Source organism: Amblyomma mixtum, chromosome 8, assembly GCF_055824585.1.
Source record: "Amblyomma mixtum isolate Tamu chromosome 8, ASM5582458v1, whole genome shotgun sequence".
In the NCBI taxonomy this organism is placed as follows: Eukaryota; Metazoa; Arthropoda; class Arachnida; order Ixodida; family Ixodidae; genus Amblyomma; species Amblyomma mixtum.
The window spans coordinates 26,713,350-26,736,785 of record NC_143019.1 but is presented as its reverse complement, the minus strand read 5'-3'; the positions used below and the strand labels follow the sequence as shown (position 1 = coordinate 26,736,785).

At 44.1% G+C, this 23,436-nt stretch overlaps 1 protein-coding gene across 1 annotated transcript; it reads right to left on the bottom strand.

Annotated features, from left to right (window-relative positions):
* Nucleotides 1-5,541: 5,541 nt before the first annotated feature.
* Nucleotides 5,542-9,085, bottom strand: LOC149331791 (uncharacterized). Its single transcript, XM_089555572.1, has 4 exons — nt 8,758-9,085; nt 8,384-8,612; nt 6,438-6,590; nt 5,542-5,775 (listed from the first exon to the last, which is right to left on the bottom strand). The coding sequence occupies exons 1-4, from the start codon at nt 8,982-8,984 to the stop codon at nt 5,584-5,586; spliced, it is 801 nt and encodes a 266-aa protein (XP_089411698.1). The 5' UTR covers nt 8,985-9,085; the 3' UTR covers nt 5,542-5,583.
* Nucleotides 9,086-23,436: the final 14,351 nt, after the last annotated feature.

Genomic DNA, 23,436 nt, shown 5'->3' with positions numbered 1-23,436 from the left:
CTTTTTTTTTCTGAATATACCTTACTGCATGCAAGCGACGTAATTGTAGTTTGCAGGAAACGAATGCAAAGCGTAGAAATATATAGCACATTAGCATTTTGAAATAAAGTAGCCATGAAGGCTTGTGTGTTTGCGAAACGACTGCGTTCGATCACGGAACCCTCAAGTTAGAGTCGACTCGTTGCGTTTTATGTATATGTTCCGTTTCGTGACGGGGAAAGGTTTAGTTTAAAACACCCCATCAGGTATTCGAGTACTTTTCAGTGCTCAGTCTCACTCCCTTCCCAGATGGGGTGTTTTCAAAGGGTCAAAGTCAAAGTCAAAGTCAAAGTGTTTATTTAGACAACTCAATGGTACAGTTGCCTAGGGCGCAGACTAAAAGGCAAAAGGATGCCTGACAAAGAGTCCACGCCCTTCTTGCTCCCATTCGAGAGCACAAGACATTCAGCGAGTAAAATAGACATAAAAACGAAATGGAAATACAGAAAGGATTGGTTAACAGTGAACTGCAGTAATTTCATCTTAAACATTTATCTACAGTTGGAGAAGTACTATGAGAGACAACAGAATAAAAAAGAAAAAAAAGAAGTGGTTATGCCTGGAGTGACAACAGATACATGGTGATGCAATTTTTGAAAGCTTTCAATGATTTGCTTTCTTGAATAATGTTTACAGCAGGATGGTGATCGTTTAAAAAACTGGAAATTCTGTAGCTAAGTTTCTGGGCGCCGTAGTTAGTACGTATTTTTTCCTTATTATAACTTATGTGCCGTATGTTGTAGCTGTGTGGTTTCGTGAGATACTTATGACAAAAGGCGGCAGGATCAGAATGCATTTGTTGGTAAGTGGCTAACGCTATCTTTTTGTTTATAACATTCCACAGTGTAAGCAATTGGTGTTTCCTAAACAATGGGGCAGTGTGGCTAAGGTATGGTGCATTATCCATTAGTCGCAGAAATTTCTTTTGTAATAAGTATATGTTTTCTATGCTTGTTTTAGGTGCTGTGCCCCAAACAAGAAGACAATAGTGGAAACGCGAATGTACCAGTGTGTAGTATAGTTGTTTCTTTAGCCACATAGGCAAAAAGGTCCTTTAATTTATACATGATACCAATGGACCTAGAGATACCTGTGCGAACTTTTTCAATGTGAGGGGACCAGTCGAGATGTTCGTGAAATATGACGCCAAGAAATTTATGAGATATTGCACGTTCAATAGATTCATCACAAAATTGAATCAGTATTTCTAGTTTAATGCACTTGTTACGTGCGCGGAATATAATGTACTTAGTTTTTTTAGTGTTTAACTGCAGTTCGTTAGTGCGGAGCCATGTGGATAAGTTTTGCAGCCATATATTGGTTTCTACTTGGAGGGCTTCCAGATCTTGTCCGCAGAAGAATACATTGGTATCGTCAGCGTACAGTACTATTTCTGGTGTAGAGGGCACGTTAATTACATCATTTATATACAGAAGAAATAACAGCGGCCCAAGGATTGATCCTTGCGGAACTCCATAATGTATCAGACCTAAGCTGGACTTTGCATTCGGGATGTTCGTGTACTGTTGACGATTTGAGAGGTAATTCTTTATTAATGTGAGAGCCGTTCCTCTAATGCCATATTTATATAACTTGTATAACAATATCGGGTGCTTGATAGAATCGAATGCTTTCCTAAAGTCAAGAAAAACACCTATTGTATATATTTTCTGCTCAAAATTGTCTATTATCTTATCCTTAATTTTTATTAGCGCCATTTCAGTAGATTTCTCTTTCTGAAATCCATATTGCTGTTCTGCGATGATATCGTTTCGCTTGCAGAAGTTTAGTAGTCTGATGTTTATAACCTGTTCAATTACTTTCGAGAGGACTGGTAGTACCGAAATTGGCCTGTAGTTATTTATATCATTTCTATCGCCTCCCTTGTGTATGACGGAGACTTTTGCAATTTTTAGTTTGTCTGGAAATATTCCGCTACTCAAAATAAGGTTGCATATATGCGTAAGTGGCTCACTAATCATGTGACTAACGGATTTTATAGGTTGAACTTTAATATCATCAGCACCACATGCACTGCTACTTTTTAAGTTTTTGATTACTGTGCAGATTTCCAATTCTGTATTTGGAAACATGAACATTGAGCTTTCGATGTTGGATGTGAGATACGATGTAAAATCACAGTTACTTGCCTGAGATTTACTTGAAGCCCCTGATATGAGAAAATGCTCATTAAGTTTGTCAGCAAGCGACGCCCCTGTGTAAGGCACACCATTTATAACAAGTTCAGAGATGCCGTCTCTTTCATTTTTGGACATTAGCTTGTTTACGGTATTCCATACCTGTTTAGGGTTGTTGCAGATATCAGTAAACTTATGTTCGTAATAACTGGTCCTGGCTTTTTTAATATCAGAGCTTAACTTGTTACGAATTCGTTTATACTCAATCAAACTGTCTATATTTTTCGTTCTGATAAAAGAGGCAAATAGTCTGTCACGATTTCTAATTCTTTTCAGAAGTTCAGCATTTATCCATGGTTTTCTGGCTTTTTTGCACTTTTTGAATTGCACTGTAGGAAAGGCTTGATTATAGAGCTCGGTAACTGTATGGGCACTAAAAAAGTTTTCTATTTCACTTATAGTATACACAGGTTAAAGTTTCCACTATGCTTATTTCTTGTCATCTCTTCTTCAAAATTATTTCTCCAGTCCACCCGGCTATCTACCAATTCGTTCTCACAGAACTGGATCAGTTTTCATTGTGCGTGCCTGAAGATACACAGAGTTCTTTTTGACGACTCATAACAGGGAGGTTGCATGGGCGATTTTGACACGCTCATTTCCATATAGTAGGTAAACAGTCTAAGCGGGCCTTTCGACATCGGGCATCATCCGTACCGCTCTGATCTTGTCGTAGCCGGACCAGTGCGGATGCTTGGCAGCTGCTCGTCGCTCCGATATAGCTCCATTCTGGAAGACACTAATAAGTGCACGCGACGCTTAGACAGTCACCTGTTAGACTGTAGCTATTTGCACTCCTTATCCGCGCAGTTTTTGTAGGACGCGCCAGTGGGAAGGGGGCAAGAAATTATTTCCAACGTCAAGCAGGGTCGCGGTTTGATTGTTCCCAGAACTAATGCTAATATTACTCGTAGTAAGGCTCATGCGGAAACATATAAGTTGAGGCCAACTGTAATAGGTCAAAGTGAGCTTCCGGAACTCACATTACTGGCTTAGTAGTTTTCGCAATTCCTTTTTGAGACGTCTTCCATTTATAAGATAATAATCTCGAAAAGATGTCATTTTCGCATAAAAGATGCTGGTACAGAAAAAGAGATAACTCTGTATACATTCCGTTCCTCCAGACGACGGGGCAAAGCAGAAGCTAAGTAGGCGCCAAGAATGATTGAACGGAGCCTCCCTGCTTCGCCAAGCGGTAAGTCAAAGAATACAAGGTGCTAAAACAACTTGTCGAAGTTATAAGAGAAGGGGTTCAAACAAAGTTTCTGTGCTTCAATGGCTATGTGAATGTTGCAGGTCTCTCTTAAATGGTTTAACGCGAGCCTCAATGGTTAGGGCTCTCGGCTACTGAGCCGGAGTACCAGTGCTCGACCGCGGCGGCAGCGTTTCGATGTATGCGAAACTCGAAAGGCGCCCGTGTGCTGTGCGATGTCAGTGCACGTTAAAGATCCGCAGGTGGTCGAAATTATTGCGGAGACCTCCACTACGGTACCTCTTTCTTTCTTCTTTCACTCCCACATTCCTCCATTCCCTTACGGCGTGGTTCAGGTGTCCACCGCGAAAAGTGATACAGATACTGCGCTATTTTCTATCCCAAAAAAGGCAATTTTAATTTCAAATTTCACTACACAATAAACCACGGTGCGGCAGCGCCCAGCACACTTTGAACAATTGGAATAACGCATTTTCATGTGGTTCAGAAACATGCCTAGAATAGGTGATGTTGCGTGCGCAGAGACAAATGCGAACAGAGAGGCGCTTCCGCACACATAGCGGATCGCTGAGAAAGGGGCAGATGCACCCGTATGCTCGAGCGCAAACGTCTTCGCTCGTGGGAAACGCCAGTTGTACTAGCAAAATCTGGGAACTATTCTTGATTGCCTACACCTTTTCATAAGCCCACCACTGCAATCACTCAGAAAATAATTCTACGTGTATCGTAGGTGGTCACACGTAAATTGACATGCCCATGCGCATTGCTCACAATTCGCGCCCATTCGGTCCTCCGTTAGTGTTCACTAAGGAATACCCGTGGCTTTCGAGTGCGTATGACAAGCGACCCGACCATTGGGTGGTTGGTGACCTGCCCTCACCATTTGCTGCATCAAATGGCAGCCAATGATCAGGTCCGGTCGTGCTGTTTACAAAGCGCTACGCTGCACCCCAGCATTGGCTGCATATTGCCAATCCACTTTTCGGCACGCGGCACACGTCTGTACAAATCTCTCAACATGTTTAAAGCACCTTGCCCCATTAAAGTCTCTCAAAAGCCGAGCCCTTTTTTTTTTACTCCGAGATGGCCGGCATAGCCGCTTCCGTGACAAAGCTTCAGAAGGCTAGCCCGATATTTTTGTGACGTCACTAGCTGGTCGTAATGCACGCCTTCTGTATCTTCGACTGCCAATACAATACACCTTTCCAGCGCTTCTGAACATTCTTTTTTCTGAAGCCCCTCACCGACATGATCACCCAAATCTCGAAGAGTCGCATCCTTCTCCTGTTCAGCTGCGATGGTATCCCGGTATACTTTAATCAGCTATGGAAAGCTGTCCAATTAGGGGGGCACTAGAGAAATTTCAAATTCCTTGATGTTCTCAATAGGTGACGCGGAAGGTGTCTCATCTGCGAAAGCAACGGTCCCTGCATCTAGCACGGCCTATCCTTCGCCGGTTGCATGCTTTCAGCTTCCTTTGAAGCTGCTTGCTTTCGACTGGTTCACCGGACTGGTTTAATGAGCACTCGAAAGCCTTGCGGCAATTTTGAATTCCTGCCGCCATACGGCCACGCTGCAGGCACTGGTAGCCGCGGAAATTGAATGGCTTGGTACAGATCTTTGCCTCAGGAGCAAAAAGACAGTACAAGTATGACCAGCGCGGTGGTGTCATTCATACCCCGAGTCAGTTTTCATACCACGTTTTTGTATTAAACCCAATGTTTTCTGTTCATGGGATTTCTGTTTCATAAATAATCTGACCTTACTTTGCCTGGAGCATTCCCGTAAAGAAAGGCCCAAAAGTCCATGTTCTTAAGTACCCGTAGCGAAGCATAAGGGAGCAATAAGGGGTTTTCCTCTACCAGGATTTTAGGGAGTATAGAAAAAGAAACAATGCCTGGCAGTGTGACAACTCTACACCAACCACGTGGTCTCTGCGTGCGATTACACTTCAGGCAAGAAGGCAGTCACACACTGAAGATCTTGTAGTGCCTTCCACCAAATTTATTGAGAAGCGAAGTGTTCTTCTGACTTCTGTCGGCATTCAAAATATTCCCACGCGCCTCATAGGCTCAAGGAGACATAAGCCGGCAGGCCCAACAAGAACACATCTTTAAGGCTTCTTGAGTCCAGTTAGCCCCACGCTCGCTCGTGTGGTTGCCATGGTATAGGCCTCCATAGGGGAGCATTGTGAAAATGGTGCTGCGGTTGCTTCCGGAGATAGAACTTCGCCAATATCATGCCCAGCATCAGAAGCCACAGGAGGAACTGCACGGTATAGGACCTCGCCCTGGCTGATGAATCGCAAAGACCTTGATTGTGCTCCTGCATGTACATTCAAACCCCTGTTGCTGAACATCGTGCTTACTTTATCTGAAACAGAAACTTAGCATGGACAATGGCAGGCTTCGATACCTTGTCAGTACTACAGCTGTGGTTGCCTGCATCATGCTATTTGCTCGACATTAAAACATACATAGAGGTAACGTAGCTACCGTTACGTTTATAAAGGCTAGACTCTTAACAAAACATTTCGTCGGCCTTAAGCAAAAATTTCTCATCGTTATTTCAAGGGCATGTAGTTGATTCCGAAAACTGGACAATTTGTTTTAATAGCCTCGTGTTAAATAAGTAACGGTTTAACCAGGAAACTACAATATTTTACAGTGCCCGGCTCACGGAGGATGAATTCACGGGCCAGTTTAAAACTTTTTTTTTTTTGCCCTGAATCATTCAGCAGAAGGGTATTTCGTTCTCGTTAAAATAAGTGATATACAACGCAAACATTACTGTCATACAGCTATGAATGTTTCTAAGAAACCGCATATCTGTGCAACAGCCGCGGAACTCGTAGAAACGCTGGCTCTCCACATGGCTTGTCTCCTCTGACTCTGAGATTATTTCTCACTTCCAAAATATTGGTATTGACGTATACTAAAATCAGCTCACTGTTTACAGATCTTGCACGTGAGGGTTGTTTTCCTTACCGTATTCTCCTGATCCTCGGTGAGGTTGGTGAGGTTATAAGACTCGGCCACCAACAGGATGTCCCCGCTCTTCTCGTTTAGTGAAGAGGACAGGTGCGTGTTGTTCGTGTCAGTGTACTGGCCCGATGACGTGTGTGTAAAACGAATCTGTGGCTGAAAAGGCAGAATAAGCATCGTTGGTTTTGACAGAACATCGCTATCTTAGCCGTTATCGCGATAGTCTGTTGATCTGAAGCAGGTAAGTAGTTACGCCCTGTACACCTACTTCTTGACAAAAGAATAACCTTGGCCATTGGGTGTTCTACTCGTCACAAAAACAATGACCAAGAGTTTACACAGCCTGCGCTGAGCTCTTCGCTGATTTCATCAAAGCTATGGTCGGATACAGCTCAAGAACAAAGCGGCTTTTCCCTGTAAAAAGTCCCCTTCCAGCCAAAGGCGTAAGCCGATTCCCATGAACCTGCTAGCGTCCCAATGCAGGGAGAGGCTTAAAATACAGAAAGAGAACTATCGCCGACCATGGAGGGAGGGGACTATCCTCTTCCATCTGCCACCCCCTGCATTGTCCCGCTATCAGGGTCATGAGAAGCGGCCGAGGCCATTGGCTGGAAAGGGGTCTTTTGAAGGGAAAAAGTTCCTTCGATGTTTAGTTGTACCCTGCTATAGTGTCGTGAACAGCGTTGCTTAGCGACGACAAGATGTTTTTCTAATTAAAGCAGCAGGTCATAAAGTGCACATTTCATCAAAGCGGCGAATAATTTCTCCTCGGTGCCAGTCATTAAGTAAAGACAGGAGTGAGGCTAACACTGTAAACACTACATATAACAAGTATTTGATTAGTAGAGCAGAATGTTGGGCCAGTTGGTGCAGCGACATATTCAAGAAAACTTTGCGCAGAATAACACAAGACGGAAGGGAGAAACACGTACACACACACATTGCGCTCGTGTGTGTGTACGTGTTTCTCCCTTCCGTCTTGTGTTATTCTGCGCAAAGTTTTCTTGATTAAATAAAGCCTTATAAAATAAGGTAGAGTAGATTTTGAGGTCTTTGAGCGTTCCGACATTAACCAAAGGTGTACGCCAAAATGTTGAGTTGGAATGCGCTAGAGAAATCAGCTAGCACCATTATACGAGCGCTCACTAAACATGCTTTCCGAGGAGTGACATTTTATGCACTGCCTTGTGCCTCCTAGACATTACCAACTCCTTGTTTCCTGGCACTATTGAGAAAGCATGCCGTAAATCAACGCTCATAACACGTTGTCCTGTACATCCAAGAGGCAGAAGACCTACTCTAATGAATATATTCGACTGGTGAAGTACATGAAATTTCAGCCAATGCGTTAACAACTGTTTTCTCGTCAACAAGTTTTTACGATATCACAGCAGAGGGGTTACCTCCAAACGCGTGTAGCTGTTTGTTGTTAGAGAGAGAGAGAGACTTTAATGAATAAAGGAGAGGTCTCTCTGGTTATGGGACTGGCATGCTACTCCAGATGAGGGTGAAAGAAGAGGGTGAAAAAGAGAGAAATAGCGTTAAAGGTGACATCAAGCATTCTCAACACTCACGCACTCACAAACACACATATGTCCAATAAACCCGTGCCCCTAAGAAAAACTATGAATGCTTTCGTCCCTCTGCTTGTTGTTAGGGACGCATAATGTACTCAGCGGCTTAATTACAGCAACCCAGAAGAAGAACCCAGAAGATAAAATGTCTCCGGTGCGCTGGGGTCATTACTTTCGTACATTTGTGCTCTTCGCCCTAAGAAATCCAGCGGTTGTAACTATCCGCTCATTCTTTTCAGGATGCCCTGTATTCAAAGGGGCCTTATCCTAGGCTAACGTCATGGAAATAATCAAGACACTCTGAGGTATCTATGTCAACCGGCGCCCTTCCATTTACTGTGTGAAACTTACGAAATATAAAACACAAAAACTCACAGGTGCAGCGATGATGGTCGAGCACGTCCGTGGGGGGCCGAAGGCTTCATTCAGCGCTGCAGCCAGCAGCCCTAGCAGCGTGCCTACAAGAGCAGCGCCGATCCGCTGCCTACCTGGCCTTAGGAATATCACCACTTTCACTAGCAGGAGCACGAGGAGACCCGTCAACAGTGCTGGCATCACCGCGAGAAACGGGGTGGCAACCTCGACGGGGACGCCCATAGTGGTCCTGCGGAGACAGACAGACGTCGGCGATACGTTGGGCGTACAGGCAGAGATGTGGTTTTGGGCACCGGATTGAAAGCATGCAGGGACTAGCAACAACGCAATGAACGAAAATACTAACCAGTATTTTGATAAATGCAAGAGCTTACAAATCACGGAGCTGCCGAGGCACTAGCTGCTGATGACCGCTGCGTTCTTCTTCGTCTTCCTCCCTCCCGTGAAACCACAGAATAATAGATCCGACGATGATTGTGGTTATTGTGATCGTTTTGGGTACATGCATCATATCCGCAATTATGATTGGGTAAACACCGGAAACCTCAAATTTAGTGCAAAAGATAACCGAAGGAAAACGACAAAAATAAGGACAAGCCATAGAGAATTCCACTAACGTTAAGGAGTATTAAAATATTTATGAAACAAACTTGATCAGTGAAGTGAAGACGGCATCGTATGAACTTCACCTCTCTGCAGAGGAAATGCGGGAAATACTTAGGGTTTTAAATTAGCACATTCGAAAACAACCTCATATATGAAGAACTGCTAATTTTCTATTTAACGTTCATAGATCCCTGTGAGTCCTCACACCACTCCTGGTGCAGTGGGGTAACGGCGATGAGCCGCTGCCCTGCGATAGAGGCGCTACCAGTGGTGGGTCTTGTGCGACCCAGATTGCTCTTTGCGAGCGACCTCTGGGGACCAATCATTAATTTAACTGCCGCCTGCCGGGGTGCGCAGTTTGCTCCCAGTCCTGTGAGCAGGCTGTGATGATGCCACAAGGTTACGCGACCTATGTGGACCACCTGTCTGCTAGTTTGTTTCTCTGAGGATTACTCGTCAATTTGGCTCATGGTCAACGACGTCGATGACGCCGATATCGACGCCCCATTTTCTGCGACACGAGCTCCTTGACGACATCGTGTTAAAATGCATTGGACAAAAAGCGTAACACGTTTTTGGGCGGTTCATGCTAACTGGTAGCCGCAACCTTTCAATTGTTTTGAGGTGTGAGCCAGGTTCCATGTCGTCGACGGGCTAATGGTTTTTCCAGTTCTGGGCTCTGAGCTCCGCAGCGTGTTTGGTTTCTCTGAATGCTGTCCCGTCTGAGTAGGATCCTTGCACCATAACCCGCTTCTCTACAAGCTCGATAGCACCCTCGGCATCTTTCATCGTGTGTTTTTAAGCGATGTTTTTTGCCTCAGGGATGCATAAATGGGTATGTGGTGATGCATGACGAGGATGCTTAAAACAATGAATGAAGGTTCGCTGATCTAATCAAGTAGAGGAGTGAACGATGATGTGGTCCCTGCGTCCAAGTGGTATATGAACCAGGACTATTGGGTGAGAGAACGAGAGAGATGGCGGGCATTCAATCGCTGTTTTTGCAGCTTAACGGGCATTAGGTATCTTCAGCGCTTTTTCGGTCTTAGCAGCGCCTTCCGGTAAGCTTGGTCACCTCTTCACATTCGTATGCTCTTATATAAGCATTGATGTGGTCACAAGGGCAGCCCACGGAGTGAGAAGGGCAGGGAAAGGGTGTGAAATCGGGCCCACCGGAAAGCACTCTGTAGGAGCGGTATATGGCAAAACAACGTCCAGCGCTCAGCTGTTCGCAGAGCTGTTTCCCTCCGTTCTCTACCGCTCATCTACGGGGCGCTGCGCACGCTATTCCCGTTTCACTACCCTCCCGAAGCCATGATTTTCTTCACGGGCCATCTGTCGATACTGCAGTGAGATGACAAGACTGGGCCATCAGCAGGAGAAAAGCAGATATGGAAACGTCACATTTGGGCGTCGAGTGATAGCCGGGAAAAGCATAAATCGACTAGCAATTACCGTTACGCAAGCGCGAAAAGCTTTTTTATCAGCTGATTTTACTTAGATAAATGGGCCGGTACATGTATTCCTTGCAGCAGGCTTTGTGCAATAAATGCCCGATACTTCTTGAAGGAAACTAGTAGGCTTGTATTCTTTAATCCAGTGCGCCTGACAAATGCCGTAGATCCCACTTTAATCCTTCTAGTTAATCTGCTTTCGTGTTCCGCAACTGCGGTCACAGCCCGGGCCAAGTACATGTATTCCGTTGCCACTCAATGCTTCGTTACATATTGTAAACTGGTGTTCATTTTCTGACTCCTGACTGTTATTTTTAGTTCATGTATATAACTTGTTGACCAACTACTTTGCTTTGCCTGTCTATGTCATGGATCATGCTTTCGAACTCAGCCCGTGAGTTACTTAGTAAAGCATTGATTTCAGGAAATGGAAGATTACAAAGATGCCTTTCATAACCTTTTATTCCCCAGCTCTTCCAAACCTTGTTCTTTAGTACCTCTTGCAAGCACGGGATGCAATGTACTGGAGAGGTTGTGTAAACGCCAGAGGCCGTGCCTCATTGGAAGTGTTTTCATTGCTCTATGATGACTTTGTCGTTGTGCCCTCTCTATAGATACTCCACAGCGCCTATACATCTCCTTCTTCCATACCCCTGTAGCGCGATACCTGCATCCCTGCTGGAATTTCGACTCAATTAATGCTTTTTCGTAATCTGTCATTCCTATATATAAGTATTGCTATATTATATGCAGTCCTCTGTCATATGACTGACCATGTATAGGTTAATTTTTGAATTACGCTTACGAAAGTTACCATGGTCATTTAATTTACTGAAGTGCGAGGTCACGCTTATTTGATTAGGGTCTACCTTATTGAAGAACATGCAGAAAATGAGTCATCGGCTTTTACTTTTTTATGTCTTCGGTGTCCTTTTTCTGATGAACTAGGATGATGTCATTGTTCCAAGATTCCTCTACAATTTTAGACGATATACGCAGTTTTTGTCGATACTAGGTGCAAAACAGTTCAATTAAGGTGCTCAGTAGAATGCGTTATAAAAACACCATACTACTTTATTTTGGACTCTCTTCAATTTAGCAGTGCAAGATCCAGAGCACTGAACTCACATTAGGACGGCATATACTAACCAGCTGTTCTAAGGTGTTATAAGTTAGGAAACATTCAATAGGGGGAGGAGGGGGGGGGAGGAGGGAGGTTCCGTATTATCATTGCAGTGGCATTGCTCACGATTGAGAAAATACTTCACGAACCTTCCTTTAAAAAGAATATCGTTAGAGGCAATATGGAGCGAAAATAATCTGGCACAATATGATCCCTAAAATTTGACTACAACTTCTGCAAACAGGCTAGTTACAGGTATCTTAATGTTACTGTCTAATACATCCGCAGGGAGAAGACTTTTCAGGCTATCACTGGGTAGAAAGAATAAATAGTTAATTAAGAAGATTATGCATGGAAGGTAATGATGGACTGCTTGAATCAAAAGTATCAAATGTGCATAAACCGCGTCGGATATATGCTGAAGTGCTGCTGATCGTTGATGTTCAAAGAGTGGGGCAAGAATCGAACATCATGAGATTATTTAGGAAACCGAATATATTAATTCCCGCGCTTCACGATATTGCCTCGAGTTTTTAAGCATTTGATTCGCAAACAGGCGAGCTGTCTTCGCGGCCTCCAACGAGAGATTTTATTCTCTTCGCTATGCGGTGGGAGTTATATGGCATATGATAATGATGTGCTAATTGATTGTTCGTGATGCTTCGCTGTGATGTGCACACGTGTTCTTGTCTTTCGCAAATTTTCCGAAGCTGAAAACATATATTTAAGTATGTTCAAGGTGATGTTTTATTGAAGTGTTGCAAAAGGCTATATTGTAGCCTCAGGAACGAAAACATTGCGGCTGGCTGAATGCATCACTGGGCTCCTTTCGCTTTGGTTTGAGCACTTAATGCGTTCAGAATCTGTCTTGTCCGCAAAAAAAAAGGCCGCATTTACTCACGCTGTACAGCGTTCGACAATAGCCTTTCTTTCTTTCGAAAGCTTTCTCGATGGATTCGGAACTATCCTTAGTCGCTAACCAACCAGATTATGTTATTTAATACGTTCATTCAACAATACTTGCTAATTAGCTACCTTATTATCACGACTTTTATACTATCTGCAATTCGCCGCCGCTTCAACTTCGTTTCAGGAAAGGTAGGCTTTAGATTTCGCAGCCCCTATATGCAGAAATTTTTGGCAGGTTAAGTTCTCCGTACAGGAAACAAGATGGCAAAACGTGAGAACTAAAACACGAGATAAATAAAAGAAATAAAAAGTTGAAAAACTGAACCAGTATGAAGTGTAAAATTATATATAACCACACATATGGACTACACAGCTATACATAATACAAAACGCTTCAAGTTAAATATAAACAAGGAAATGACCGAGTTTTCTCGAGCCAGCTACCGAGCCAGCAATCGAGTCAGCTAGCTACCGGTTTCGCGGCGCAGAGGGTTTGCGGAGATCTTGCGACGTTAATGGAATTTTTGTTCGTTTATAGCTACTTATCCTACGCCAAATTCACGGTAGCTTCCGCGTCTTCTTCACATCCATATCGAGATGACGTTCAAGTCAGTTTGCCCAGAATAAGAGCTCAATGATTCTCAAGCGTTAAAGTTTCTGCTCTTCACGACTGATTTAAATGGTAATAACTAAACTTAGAAGAGTTGGCCTCTTGTAGGCCTACCTCCAAATACCAAACCTAATAATAACATGCTCAGCTGTTTGGTGCTAAGTACAGTAATTTCGAGTTTCAATGAATCCTTCTACATCCTAAGGCTGTGGGAACATCATTGTGAGTAACGCTTATTATTAAACGACGTGTAGATTAAACAACCAGTAGAGAAACAGGCTTGCGAAGACACACAAAGGCCAAAGAAATAAATTCTAGAGGCCCGTGTACTGTGCGATGTCAGTGCGCGTTAAAGAACCCCAGGTGGTCGAAATTTCCGGAGCCCTCCACTACGGCGTCTCTCATAGCCTTAGTCGCTTTGGGACGTTAAACCACATAAACCAACCAAACCAATCCGTTTCGGAGAATTCGAGACTTTATTTGAGGCGCCTCGTCCTCACACCGAAGTGAAAACAATCCAGCGGTTGATTTAGTAAGAAATAAGTTTTCCATTATTCAGGCTGTTATATAGGCTATTGCAACATTTTGTTCAAAATTGCACCCCGACCATTCTAGAAACCAAGTCTATCTTCATGAAAACATCGAAAGACGATCAAGCCAGCGTTCATAAGAGCACATTTCCGCGAACAATATATTAGCACCTCATCGTTACATGCCATGCAATTCGCACCACGCTGCGAAAAGAGGAATAAGGTCGCATTTTAACGTGAATAGAGAATACTCGGCCGTTTGAAAATTAAATGCGCATAAAATCGGGGGATAATGTCGAGCGCAGAAATAAATCACGAGCATCCTCAAGTGTCAAATGAAATTTAGTCTCTACCTTCCTCTCTCAGCGGAGAATAAATTCAACACTTAAGCAAATTTGGTTGTGCAAATTCGGTGCCTTGCATTCACGCTGACAGTTATGCAGCCAAATTATGCGTGTGTGCTTAAGTATGTATTTATACATTTCGCTGCTTCTATTTTCTACGCGTTTTTGTGTTCTTCAGCTTCTCTTTTTCTTAGCACTTTTTCTCATTATGTTCCTACATGTCCGGTGTTTCAGCAAGCTCTTTCAGAAACGCATCAACACAGGTATTTAGAAATAGAAAGCCAGCCTTTACAGAAACAAAGCTTCAGCCGCTGACCGCATGTCAAATATTGCAAAATTAATTCTAATAAGCCACTGAGCGGACAAGGGTTAGGGAAAGAGGCTACCGTTATGAAATGCAAATGAACCAGCAGTCACAGAAACCAATGAAAGCAAAAGGAGAATGTGTCCATTTTTTTAATTTGTGCTCTGCGTCAATGGCAAAAAAGAATTTAAGTATTTCATGGCTCAAAGAAAATTGATTAGAGGATAGAAGAAAAACAACCAAATGCCGGAGGTGGGATCCGAACTCACGACTTCTTACTTCGCATACGGTGCTCTACCAACGGAGCTACGACGGCGGCTGTCCAACATTATACTTGCTTGAGGGGATGTTTGTAGCGCGACAAAAAACAGACAAGGGACAGAAGACGAACGGGACAAGCGCTACTCTCAACTGGTTTATTCAAGATTCGGTCGCACACATTTGTACATTTCCCTTCTCCTTCAAGAACATAATCACGAGAACACTCATGCGAATGACGCGCAAAAAATCCGCACGCTTGCATCAGATCAGGCTATCTAAAAAGTTATACTCGTTAGAGTACATCTTCACCGAAGGGCTGCCGACGCATTCCGGCCCTTTCTTTTTGATATGGAACGCCTCTATCAGTTCTCGCGTTAGCTCTTCTTTGCTTCGGCCAATGACCTCTATCTTATTTGAAATTGGTGAGCATTTGCATGATCTGCAGTGAACTACCATATTTGTTCCGCTCCCATTGTCAAGGCATTTTTCATGCTCGCGCAGGCGCTTTTTCAAGCATCGTCCGGACTGGCCAATATAGACTTTGCCACATGAAAGTGGAATCTGATAGACAATTCCCACCTTGCAGCCAACATATCGGTGTTCATGCCGGTGTTCATGCCGGACCAGGACGAATTTTTCTTTAACTACGAAGTTTCTGTGAAAGCTGTATAGCTTTCCTTTGTGGCCGTATGGCTGCGCTCGGGTGGACGTCCAAGAGTAATTACTCCCTTATTAGTATATTAGCGTCCGTGGCTGTTCTGACGACCAGCTAAAATATCTGCGTCCGTGACAATTTTGACGTCTAAGTATCTAGTGTTTTTTCGCCTTTAATTAATTAGCTAATTCCACCTCATCAACCAAATTTTTCCTGCGCCACCATTTTACCACACACTATATATGTGTCACAATCACACTTTCACACATTTATCTCCAGAGAAGGACGTAATCGTGCGGACAAAATTTGCAGACACGTTTTGCTGGTGCGACAAAGCCATATAATGCTTTCGGATTGATGATTCTACGATTTTTCTGGACTATTCACCTAAAAACCTGGCATGCGTCTTCTCACCTACCTCCCTGAAAGCCCGAATATGGATTGCACTGATATTAAAACGAATACAATTGAAGTATGAAAAGTGCATAATTGGAAGGTAGGAAGGGCTAAAAACAACAGAAAAAACATCATTATCAGCACGCAAGCGCTGAATTCTTGCTATTCTATTTCGTCGTCTGTACTACTGGTTTTGTGGGTTGAACTTTTTAAATGCACCGCAACAAAGCAAACATTCAGAAATTGACTTAATAATCAAACGCCAGACGGGTTTAAAATAGGCGAGTGCCAGATATAACACTGCCTCGGGGCAGTGAAATCACGGGAAGGGGCGACGAAAAGTAGCCCGACAAAGCAGACGGTAGTCTTCCAGAAATGTAACTTTCAGGTGTGGTTTGATATACGACACAAACGCATGAACACTGTGCAAGCGACGCACCCAAGCTATAGTATGAGTGTCGCCGATACATGGCGACGAACCTTGCATATTGGCTACTCTTCTATATTTTATGAAATCAGGAGAGTCTACTGGACACACGCTTTGTTTACTTTTGCGGCCTCACCGAAGCTAAGACGGATCCGAAAGTGAATTGCACTATTCGAGCTCATAATTAGATTTCATTGCGCTTCACAGCCAGAAGCAGCACTCAGTTTTGATGTCCATTGCATGCACTTGATAAAGTGATGACCTCACCTAATAAGCTTAGGATAGAAGGAAAAATTTTCGCTAAGCATCGACGTAGCCTTGCTTTCTTAAATTTAGAAGTTCGTTTCAATCTACATGGTGCTATTTCCCTCATCCAATTTTCCTGCTTGTTTAGTACACTTGGCGAATTTCTGGGAAGACAAAAATGCTTTGAAAGTCCGCCGCGGTGGCTCAGTGGTTATAGCGCTCGGCTGCTGACCCCAAAGACGCGGGTTCGATCCCGGCCGCGGTGGTCGAATTTTTTTGGAGGAGAAATTCTAGAGGTCCGTGTACTGTGCGATGTCAATACACGTTAAATATCCCCAGGTGGTCGAAATTTCTGGAGCCCTTCACTACGGCGTCCCTCGTAGCCTGAGTCGTTCTGGGACGTTAAACCTCCATAAACTCAACCATAAGCCAACCAAAAATGCTTTGAAAATCGATGTTCGCAGAGCAACCCGCCGTCTCCTAACAAGAAAAGATACTGCAGAAGAAACTTGCTTCCATTGCCCGTATTGTGGCACGATTAAACTAAAGGAATCCTAAACTTAGGTATGTAAGATATCGGCATCAATACAAAATAGTAAGAATACGCAGCCCATTGAAAATCTTTATTTGGGAAACGGGAGCACCGTGAAAAAATTCGCCAAGATTTATCGCCGAAATGAAAACATGTACGGTGAGAGTTGCACCTAAACCTGCCCCTCTCACTGAGTCCTGATGTCAGACGTTCATGAGCCGCTTGAAGATCATGAGTACAAATAACGCATTCTCCAAACACGTGAATTCAGGTCCCTTGTGGGGGCGTATTTTCGGATGGTTACTTTTGAAACCAATCCTATTTCTGATATCTCCTACAGCCTTTCACTCCACGACTAACAGCCAGCATGCTAGCAGTGTATTCGCCGCGCCAAAAGTTATTCCCAAATAATCTCTTAAAATTTATGCTTAGAGCACTCCTGTTGCAAACTTTCGGAACAGTTAAATTGGAAGTCCTGCGGTCTGCTATACTAGAGCGCTGTTTTCCCCGGAGATACCGGCTCGTAGCGCAATTCAATACTGGAATGAAAAAAAAAAAGCCCGGCGAATGATATAATTTATAACATGACGTCTGAATTGTTAGTTCCTGACTCCGAATGGCCGAAACACGTAATTAATTAAGGCGTTAAACTGCAGGGAAATGAATTCATTCTTGGAAGGTTTAGTGTGAAATTGTGATTGAAATTATTGTCTCTAATTTTTTCTCAAATATATCTAACTATGCAGTTGCTATGCGAGAAAAGCTATAATTTTGTTCATCTTTGAGCCGCAGCTTCACAAGCTTTAAAACTGACGCCTTTTGAGCTTTTTTACGACTAGAATTCATCATTAGTAAAGTTATTCAAACAGCGGGCATGTACTATCAGCGTCAAATGAAATGCGAACAAAACACCTGAAACGCGAGCACAAAAAATCAAGCATATTAGAAGCTGGAGATGAAATACAGGCGTGGGCTATTAACATTTCAGAAGAGCGGTCTTTTCGGCTTCGATGGGAAAATCAACTGCTCGTGTATTTTGCCTCCCTAGTATAACATCTGCGAGTTGTGCTGTTCGCGTTTCAATTGGCTTGTTCGCGTTTCAATTGGCTTGTTCGCGTTTCAATTGACGCTGATAGTACATATCCAGAAGCAGAATTTTAAAACAATCATTGATTTTACAATTGAGCCTACAAAGAACCCCTACGTCAGCTTAGTAAATAAATTAACAAATGACACGTTAGGTAGCCTCGCAGATATAAGCGACGCCGGAAGCCCCAGCGAACATTGTGGTTCCGTCGCTGCACTGATTCCTCTCACTAGCAATGGTGAACATACGCATTGCCCTCTTTGCTTTCATTTCCTGGTGCCTGGTAGCCCTGGCGCAAGCCCAAGGTAAGCTTTTTTTCCTTTATTAACGTAAACGGGTGTGTATCGCGCACTGTCGAAGGTTTGATTTCTGCCGTATACCCGGGTTCCAACCCGACCGCGGTGGCAGAGTGGCGTCACTTCATTCAGCTCGATCATCGATCCTTACGGCTTGCGCCTGGTGCGTTACGTCAACGACACCGACGCTACATAAACGGCAAGCGTTGCCTCAACGACTGTCGCTGTACAATGTCTCTGTATCCTCACGAGCATTCTATACGCTGTGAGCTTAAAGCAAGGGCCTTAGAACAACTTGACCGGCGAGTCGGTGATACATTGTTAAGTAAAAGAGCGAAATACGTAGACATGAGAGACATATATGTGTATAACAGCTGCAGCTTAGCGGTGCTCGCCTATGGGGCAGAAACATAGAGGCTAACGAAAGGAGTTCAACTTAAATTGATGACAACGCGGCGAGCTATGGAAAAAAATATCGATGTAACATTAAGAGACAGCAAGAGAGTACAGAAAGGGCAAGGGCGCACAGCTTTATCGAGTCACACGTTACTTTAATGTGTTTGAATGTTTTATAAGGATCTTCCAGGCAAGTGGCGACTCGATATTTTCGTTTTTTTTTTCCTGAGAGCAAGCTATGTTCAGCAGAAATATTTAAAAGAAGGACTGCGTGGTGGCTCAGAGGCTTCGCCGTTCTGTCGCTTATCCCAAGGTTGCACATTCCTTTCAGGCCAGCCGCGGTCTCGTTTCGAGATGCAGTGCAAAAAATCCCGTGAGCTTAGCGATGTCATTACACGTTAAAGAACTACAGAAGTATAGTTCATCCCTCGCTTCGGAACGTTAATCCCTTTCATCCCACATACCACAAACTGTTTCTGTAAAATCGTTTTTGCATTGTCCTTGAGGTTTTGTACATGACTATTTTAAGCATGTCCTCTCACCACAAACTGTTTTTGTAAAACGTTTTTTCATTGTCCTTGAGGGTTTGTACATGTCTATTTTAAGCATGTTCTCTCCTGCTAACATTAGAGTTTGTCTTCTATATTGGGAATGTCCTCTTTAAGAGGTGTGCCTATAGAGCAGGATGTTAGTTTATTTGCGGCAGTTGCATTTCCTAGCCTTGTTAAAGCAGTTCCCTCACTGTGCGCACAATCTACAGTTGTCTTTTTTTTTTAACCAGAGCATTCTTCTCTCGTAAAGAAATGGAAGTTCTTTTCCAAGCAAATCGATGCTAAGGTCGCAGCGTTCTTGGTCAGCAGTATTTTTTATAATGCCGCAGATCGACCAAATTCCCACCTCATGATGCAGATCTTACCAATATGTCACCCCTCGTGGGCGCTCGTGGAAAAGAACAAAATTCTCAGTTCTCCGGTTGCTATCCGCCGTGACCAGATTTAATCAGTGGTAACACCAGTTTACGCAGTCACTTGCGTGTTCCCACGTTTAGACACTAGAGCACGAATTACATCATCGAAGGCGACTGACATAAAACCTTGGACTGCTTCTTGCTTTTGCAGGGTGGCCGGTCGGAAACCAAGGCCCAAGTGAGTACTGCGCATGATAAATTCTTAGCGTGCTAGCACTCATAGTGGCCATTCCCCGCATGTCTGTCTGTCTGTCTGTCTGTCTGTCTGTCTGTCTGTCTGTCTGTCTGTCTGTCTGTCTGTCTGCCTGTCTGCCTGTCTGTCTGTCTGCCTGTCTGTCTGTCTGTCTGTCTGTCTGTCTGTCTGCCTGTCTGCCTGTCTGCCTGTCTGCCTGTCTGCCTGTCTGTCTGCCTGTCTGTCTGTCTGTCTGTCTGTCTGCCTGTCTGTCTGTCTGTCTGTCTGTCTGTCTGTCTGTCTGTCTGCCTGTCTGCCTGTCTGTCTGTCTGTCTGTCTGTCTGTCTGTCTGTCTGTCTGTCTGTCTGTCTGTCTGTCTGTCTGTCTGTCTGCCTGCTTGTCTGTCTGTCTGCCTGCTTGTCTGTCTGTCTGCCTGTCTGTCTGCCTGTCTGCCTGTCTGTCTGCCTGTCTGCCTGCCTGTCTGTCTGCCTGTCTGCCTGTCTGCCTGTCTGCCTGTCTGTCTGTCTGTCTGTCTGTCTGTCTGTCTGTCTGTCTGTCTGTCTGTCTGTCTGTCTGTCTGTCTGTCTGTCTGTCTGTCTGTCCGTCCGTCCGTCCGTCCGTCCGTCCGTCCGTCCGCCCGTCCGTCCGTCCGTCCGTCCGTTCGTCCGTCTATCCACCCACCCATCCGTCCGTCCGTCCGTCCGTCCGTCCGTCCGTCCGTCCGTCCGTCCGTCCGTCTGTCTGTCTGTCTGTCTGTCTGTCTGTCTGAAGCCGGTTTTTTGGCAGGCTGCTCATTTGCCCACCGGCTGGTGAGCCACCTGCCCATCGTGGTGTCAGGCGGCAGCCCATTTAATCGTGAGAGGCTACTAGGAAAAAGCAACCTCGGTTGCAACCCAACCCAAGAAACCCAAGTCCCAATGATAGCAACATCTGCCATAGCATCTGCCTGGTGCCCCTGCGCCATTGCTCACCTGAGCACCATCTGGCTTAGTTGTGAAGGTGTAGCCTATGGTAGCCAGCCGAGAACCTGGGGCAATGCGCCACTGTTCACCTGCCCACCACGTGGTTTACTTGTGAAGGTGTAGACGGTGGGCAGGCGAGCAAGGACGCAGTGGCACACGGCAGGTCTTATGGCAGGTGTTGCCATGCCCTCCTTCCACTGTTGCACGAAAGAACACACACACCAACTACCACCATAACCTAGCAGAACACCGCAGCACCGAAACACATTGTGGCGGCACACAAATCCACCTTTGGCCTAATTACCCAAATCGACTGACATTTTTTGCTATATTATCATTAAGAGTGACACGACACAGTAGTTTCCAGTGAGTGTTAAGAGGCTTAAAAATATCTCACATTCACAAATAAAACCGAATTTCTAAAACAAAGGGTGTGACTATGACGGGTTAATTTGGTACAGGGGTATCACACCGTTTGTGGTAGGCTTTCACTATTAATTATGCCGTGATTAACCTATACGAAACCAAGACATTGTTATGAATGGCGGTCTCGTATATTTGCCAGCATATTAGATACTAAAGTTGCCCTAGTATTTTTCTTCGGTTCACCTTTATAATATTGCGTGACTGGAACCGTCTCTCTGCGTATACTGCTATCCCCCTCCCCTTCCGCATCATATTGAGCAGCTTGGGTAAACCTCCTGCTGAAATGATTGGTGTATTTTCTGTGCTATATTTTGTGCTGTATTTCCTTTCTTTTCCAAAATTCCTGAGTTCACAAAACGCTGCTGTATTTTGAAATGGGTTTTCTACTGCACTTTTGTTTTCTTTTTATGGAAATTTTCTTTTTTCTCTCTTGTTGTTTTGCTCTCAAAGCACACTGATCTGTCCATTGCTTAATAAATCATATCATCCGATTAAAGTAATGTCTACTTTGTGTTTTTTGCGATATTTCTTCCTAGAGTAATGTCCGTGTGCGGTATTAGGTGTTTTGTAAAAAACGACAAACGAACTCCATAAAAAATTTTAACAAGAACCCCGTAATTATGATTTCGCCTGTCCTCAATCTAAAGTCATGAATTTATATCTTAGAAACGCACTCTCTTCGCACATTATATGGGGTCGAAACCCTCATATGTGGCGAACAGCTTGCATCTGTTGCTCTAAAAGAATGCGTGTCTTATCCACAACCTAAAAGAAACGTCTCTTCAATTCCCCTACCACACTCATTCGTCAACACTACGTGCAGTACAGGTAGAGAAATTGGCTCGCTCTTGGCGCGGTGGACATCGAATGGAAATCCCATTTCAATGCCGTGCTTCTCGGTAATCAGCGCAAGGCTTTTCAGGATTTGCCCAAGTATATAGTTCTCACTGCATGTGGTGGTGGCTAATTTATAATGTACTAATAAAAATTCTCAGGTTAGGAATTGCACTACTTTACGCAGTTGGTTTAGCCTTGCGATGCCAAGTAGTAAACAAAAATTTTCTTAAGCGAAAGCTAATAAAATAAACTGTTTGTCTGGTCCTTTTTCACAGCCGTGTTCGGTTCAAACGGGCGTAAGTTGTGTTTATTCACCGCAAATGCGAATGAATGTAAGACAAACAATCAAGAAGGATAGCAAGAACCACACATGCGCGGGAGGGTTGTACAAAATTTGAAGAGATAGGCGGATCACACAGGTGTATCAACCCCGTGCATCTAAAAAAGCCGTTTCATTCTTATATATTGCAATTTAGAGGGTACTAACACAGTCGCTACAGTTGCTTTTGATATAGAAAGCCTCTAACAGTTCACACAGTTCACACAGTTAACAGTTCACACAGTTCTAACAGGCCGCTGTATTAACGACCAATTAGCAGAACACAATCGGGATTTGAAAAATGGAACAGGCTCGCATCTGCCTCATCACTGTAAAGCCTTCAGTGAAGAAAGAAAGATTAAGTGTACAGCAAAGCTCAAAGAAACGAAGGTAATAAGCTGAAGTAGGGGCCAGACAGCCCGTGAACTGTTAGAGGCTTTCTATATCAAAAGCAACTGTAGCGACTGTGTTAGTACCCCCTCAATTGCAATATATAAGAATGAAACTGCTTCTTTAGATGCACGGGGTGGATACACCTGTGTGACCCGCCTATCTCTTCAAATTTTGTACAACCCTCCCACGCATGTATGGTTCTTGCTATCCTTCTTGATTGTTTGTCTTATATTCATTCGCATTTGCGGTGAATAAATCCGTTGAAAGTTGCGCCTGTCCCGTTTATCTTGCTGTGTGTTGTCTGTTTCGGCGCTACATCCCTTGTCTGGAAACATGCCCCAACTAGCCCCCCAACAAGTATTACTCAGCTATCTGCCACTCGCTTGCGCCAGCCGCCTTAGAAGCATGTGGCCTTTTATTGGAAACTGAAAGTTTTCTCGTTTTCCTTCACCGTTTCCTTTCCCTAAGATAGCGGCACTTAAACGTGGTGGATCATTCCTTGCTCGGATTAGGTGCGCTGTCCTGCAAGTGGGCTTAGTATTTAATTTAGTGACGGGTGTTTTGCGAGAAAGGCAGCGTTGCGACACAGCAAATGACAATGCTCTGGCTGCTTGGCTTGCTGTATAATAGAGACCAGGTTGATGCAAGCGGTAAGACTGGATTTCCGAATACAAAGTGCAGGTATCGAATTTCTCTCGTCACTTAATTTACGTTGTGCTTTTTCGATTTTCCGCGACGACACTAGCGCATGATTTCCTTTGCAAAGGCGAGTAAAGTAAAACCTCTTCCCTTCCCTTAATT

Excerpts from the sequence above, each read along its gene's own strand:
- LOC149331791 (XM_089555572.1), bottom strand. The coding sequence starts at position 8,984 with ATGGCTTGTCCTTATTTTTGTCGTTTTCCTTCGGTTATCTTTTGCACT. Across the intron at positions 8,613-8,757 it reads CCTCGGCAGCTCCGTGATTT|GACCACTATGGGCGTCCCCG; the intron begins GTAAGCTCTTGC and ends CTGTCTCCGCAG. Across the intron at positions 6,591-8,383 it reads CGACCATCATCGCTGCACCT|CCACAGATTCGTTTTACACA; the intron begins GTGAGTTTTTGT and ends CTGCCTTTTCAG.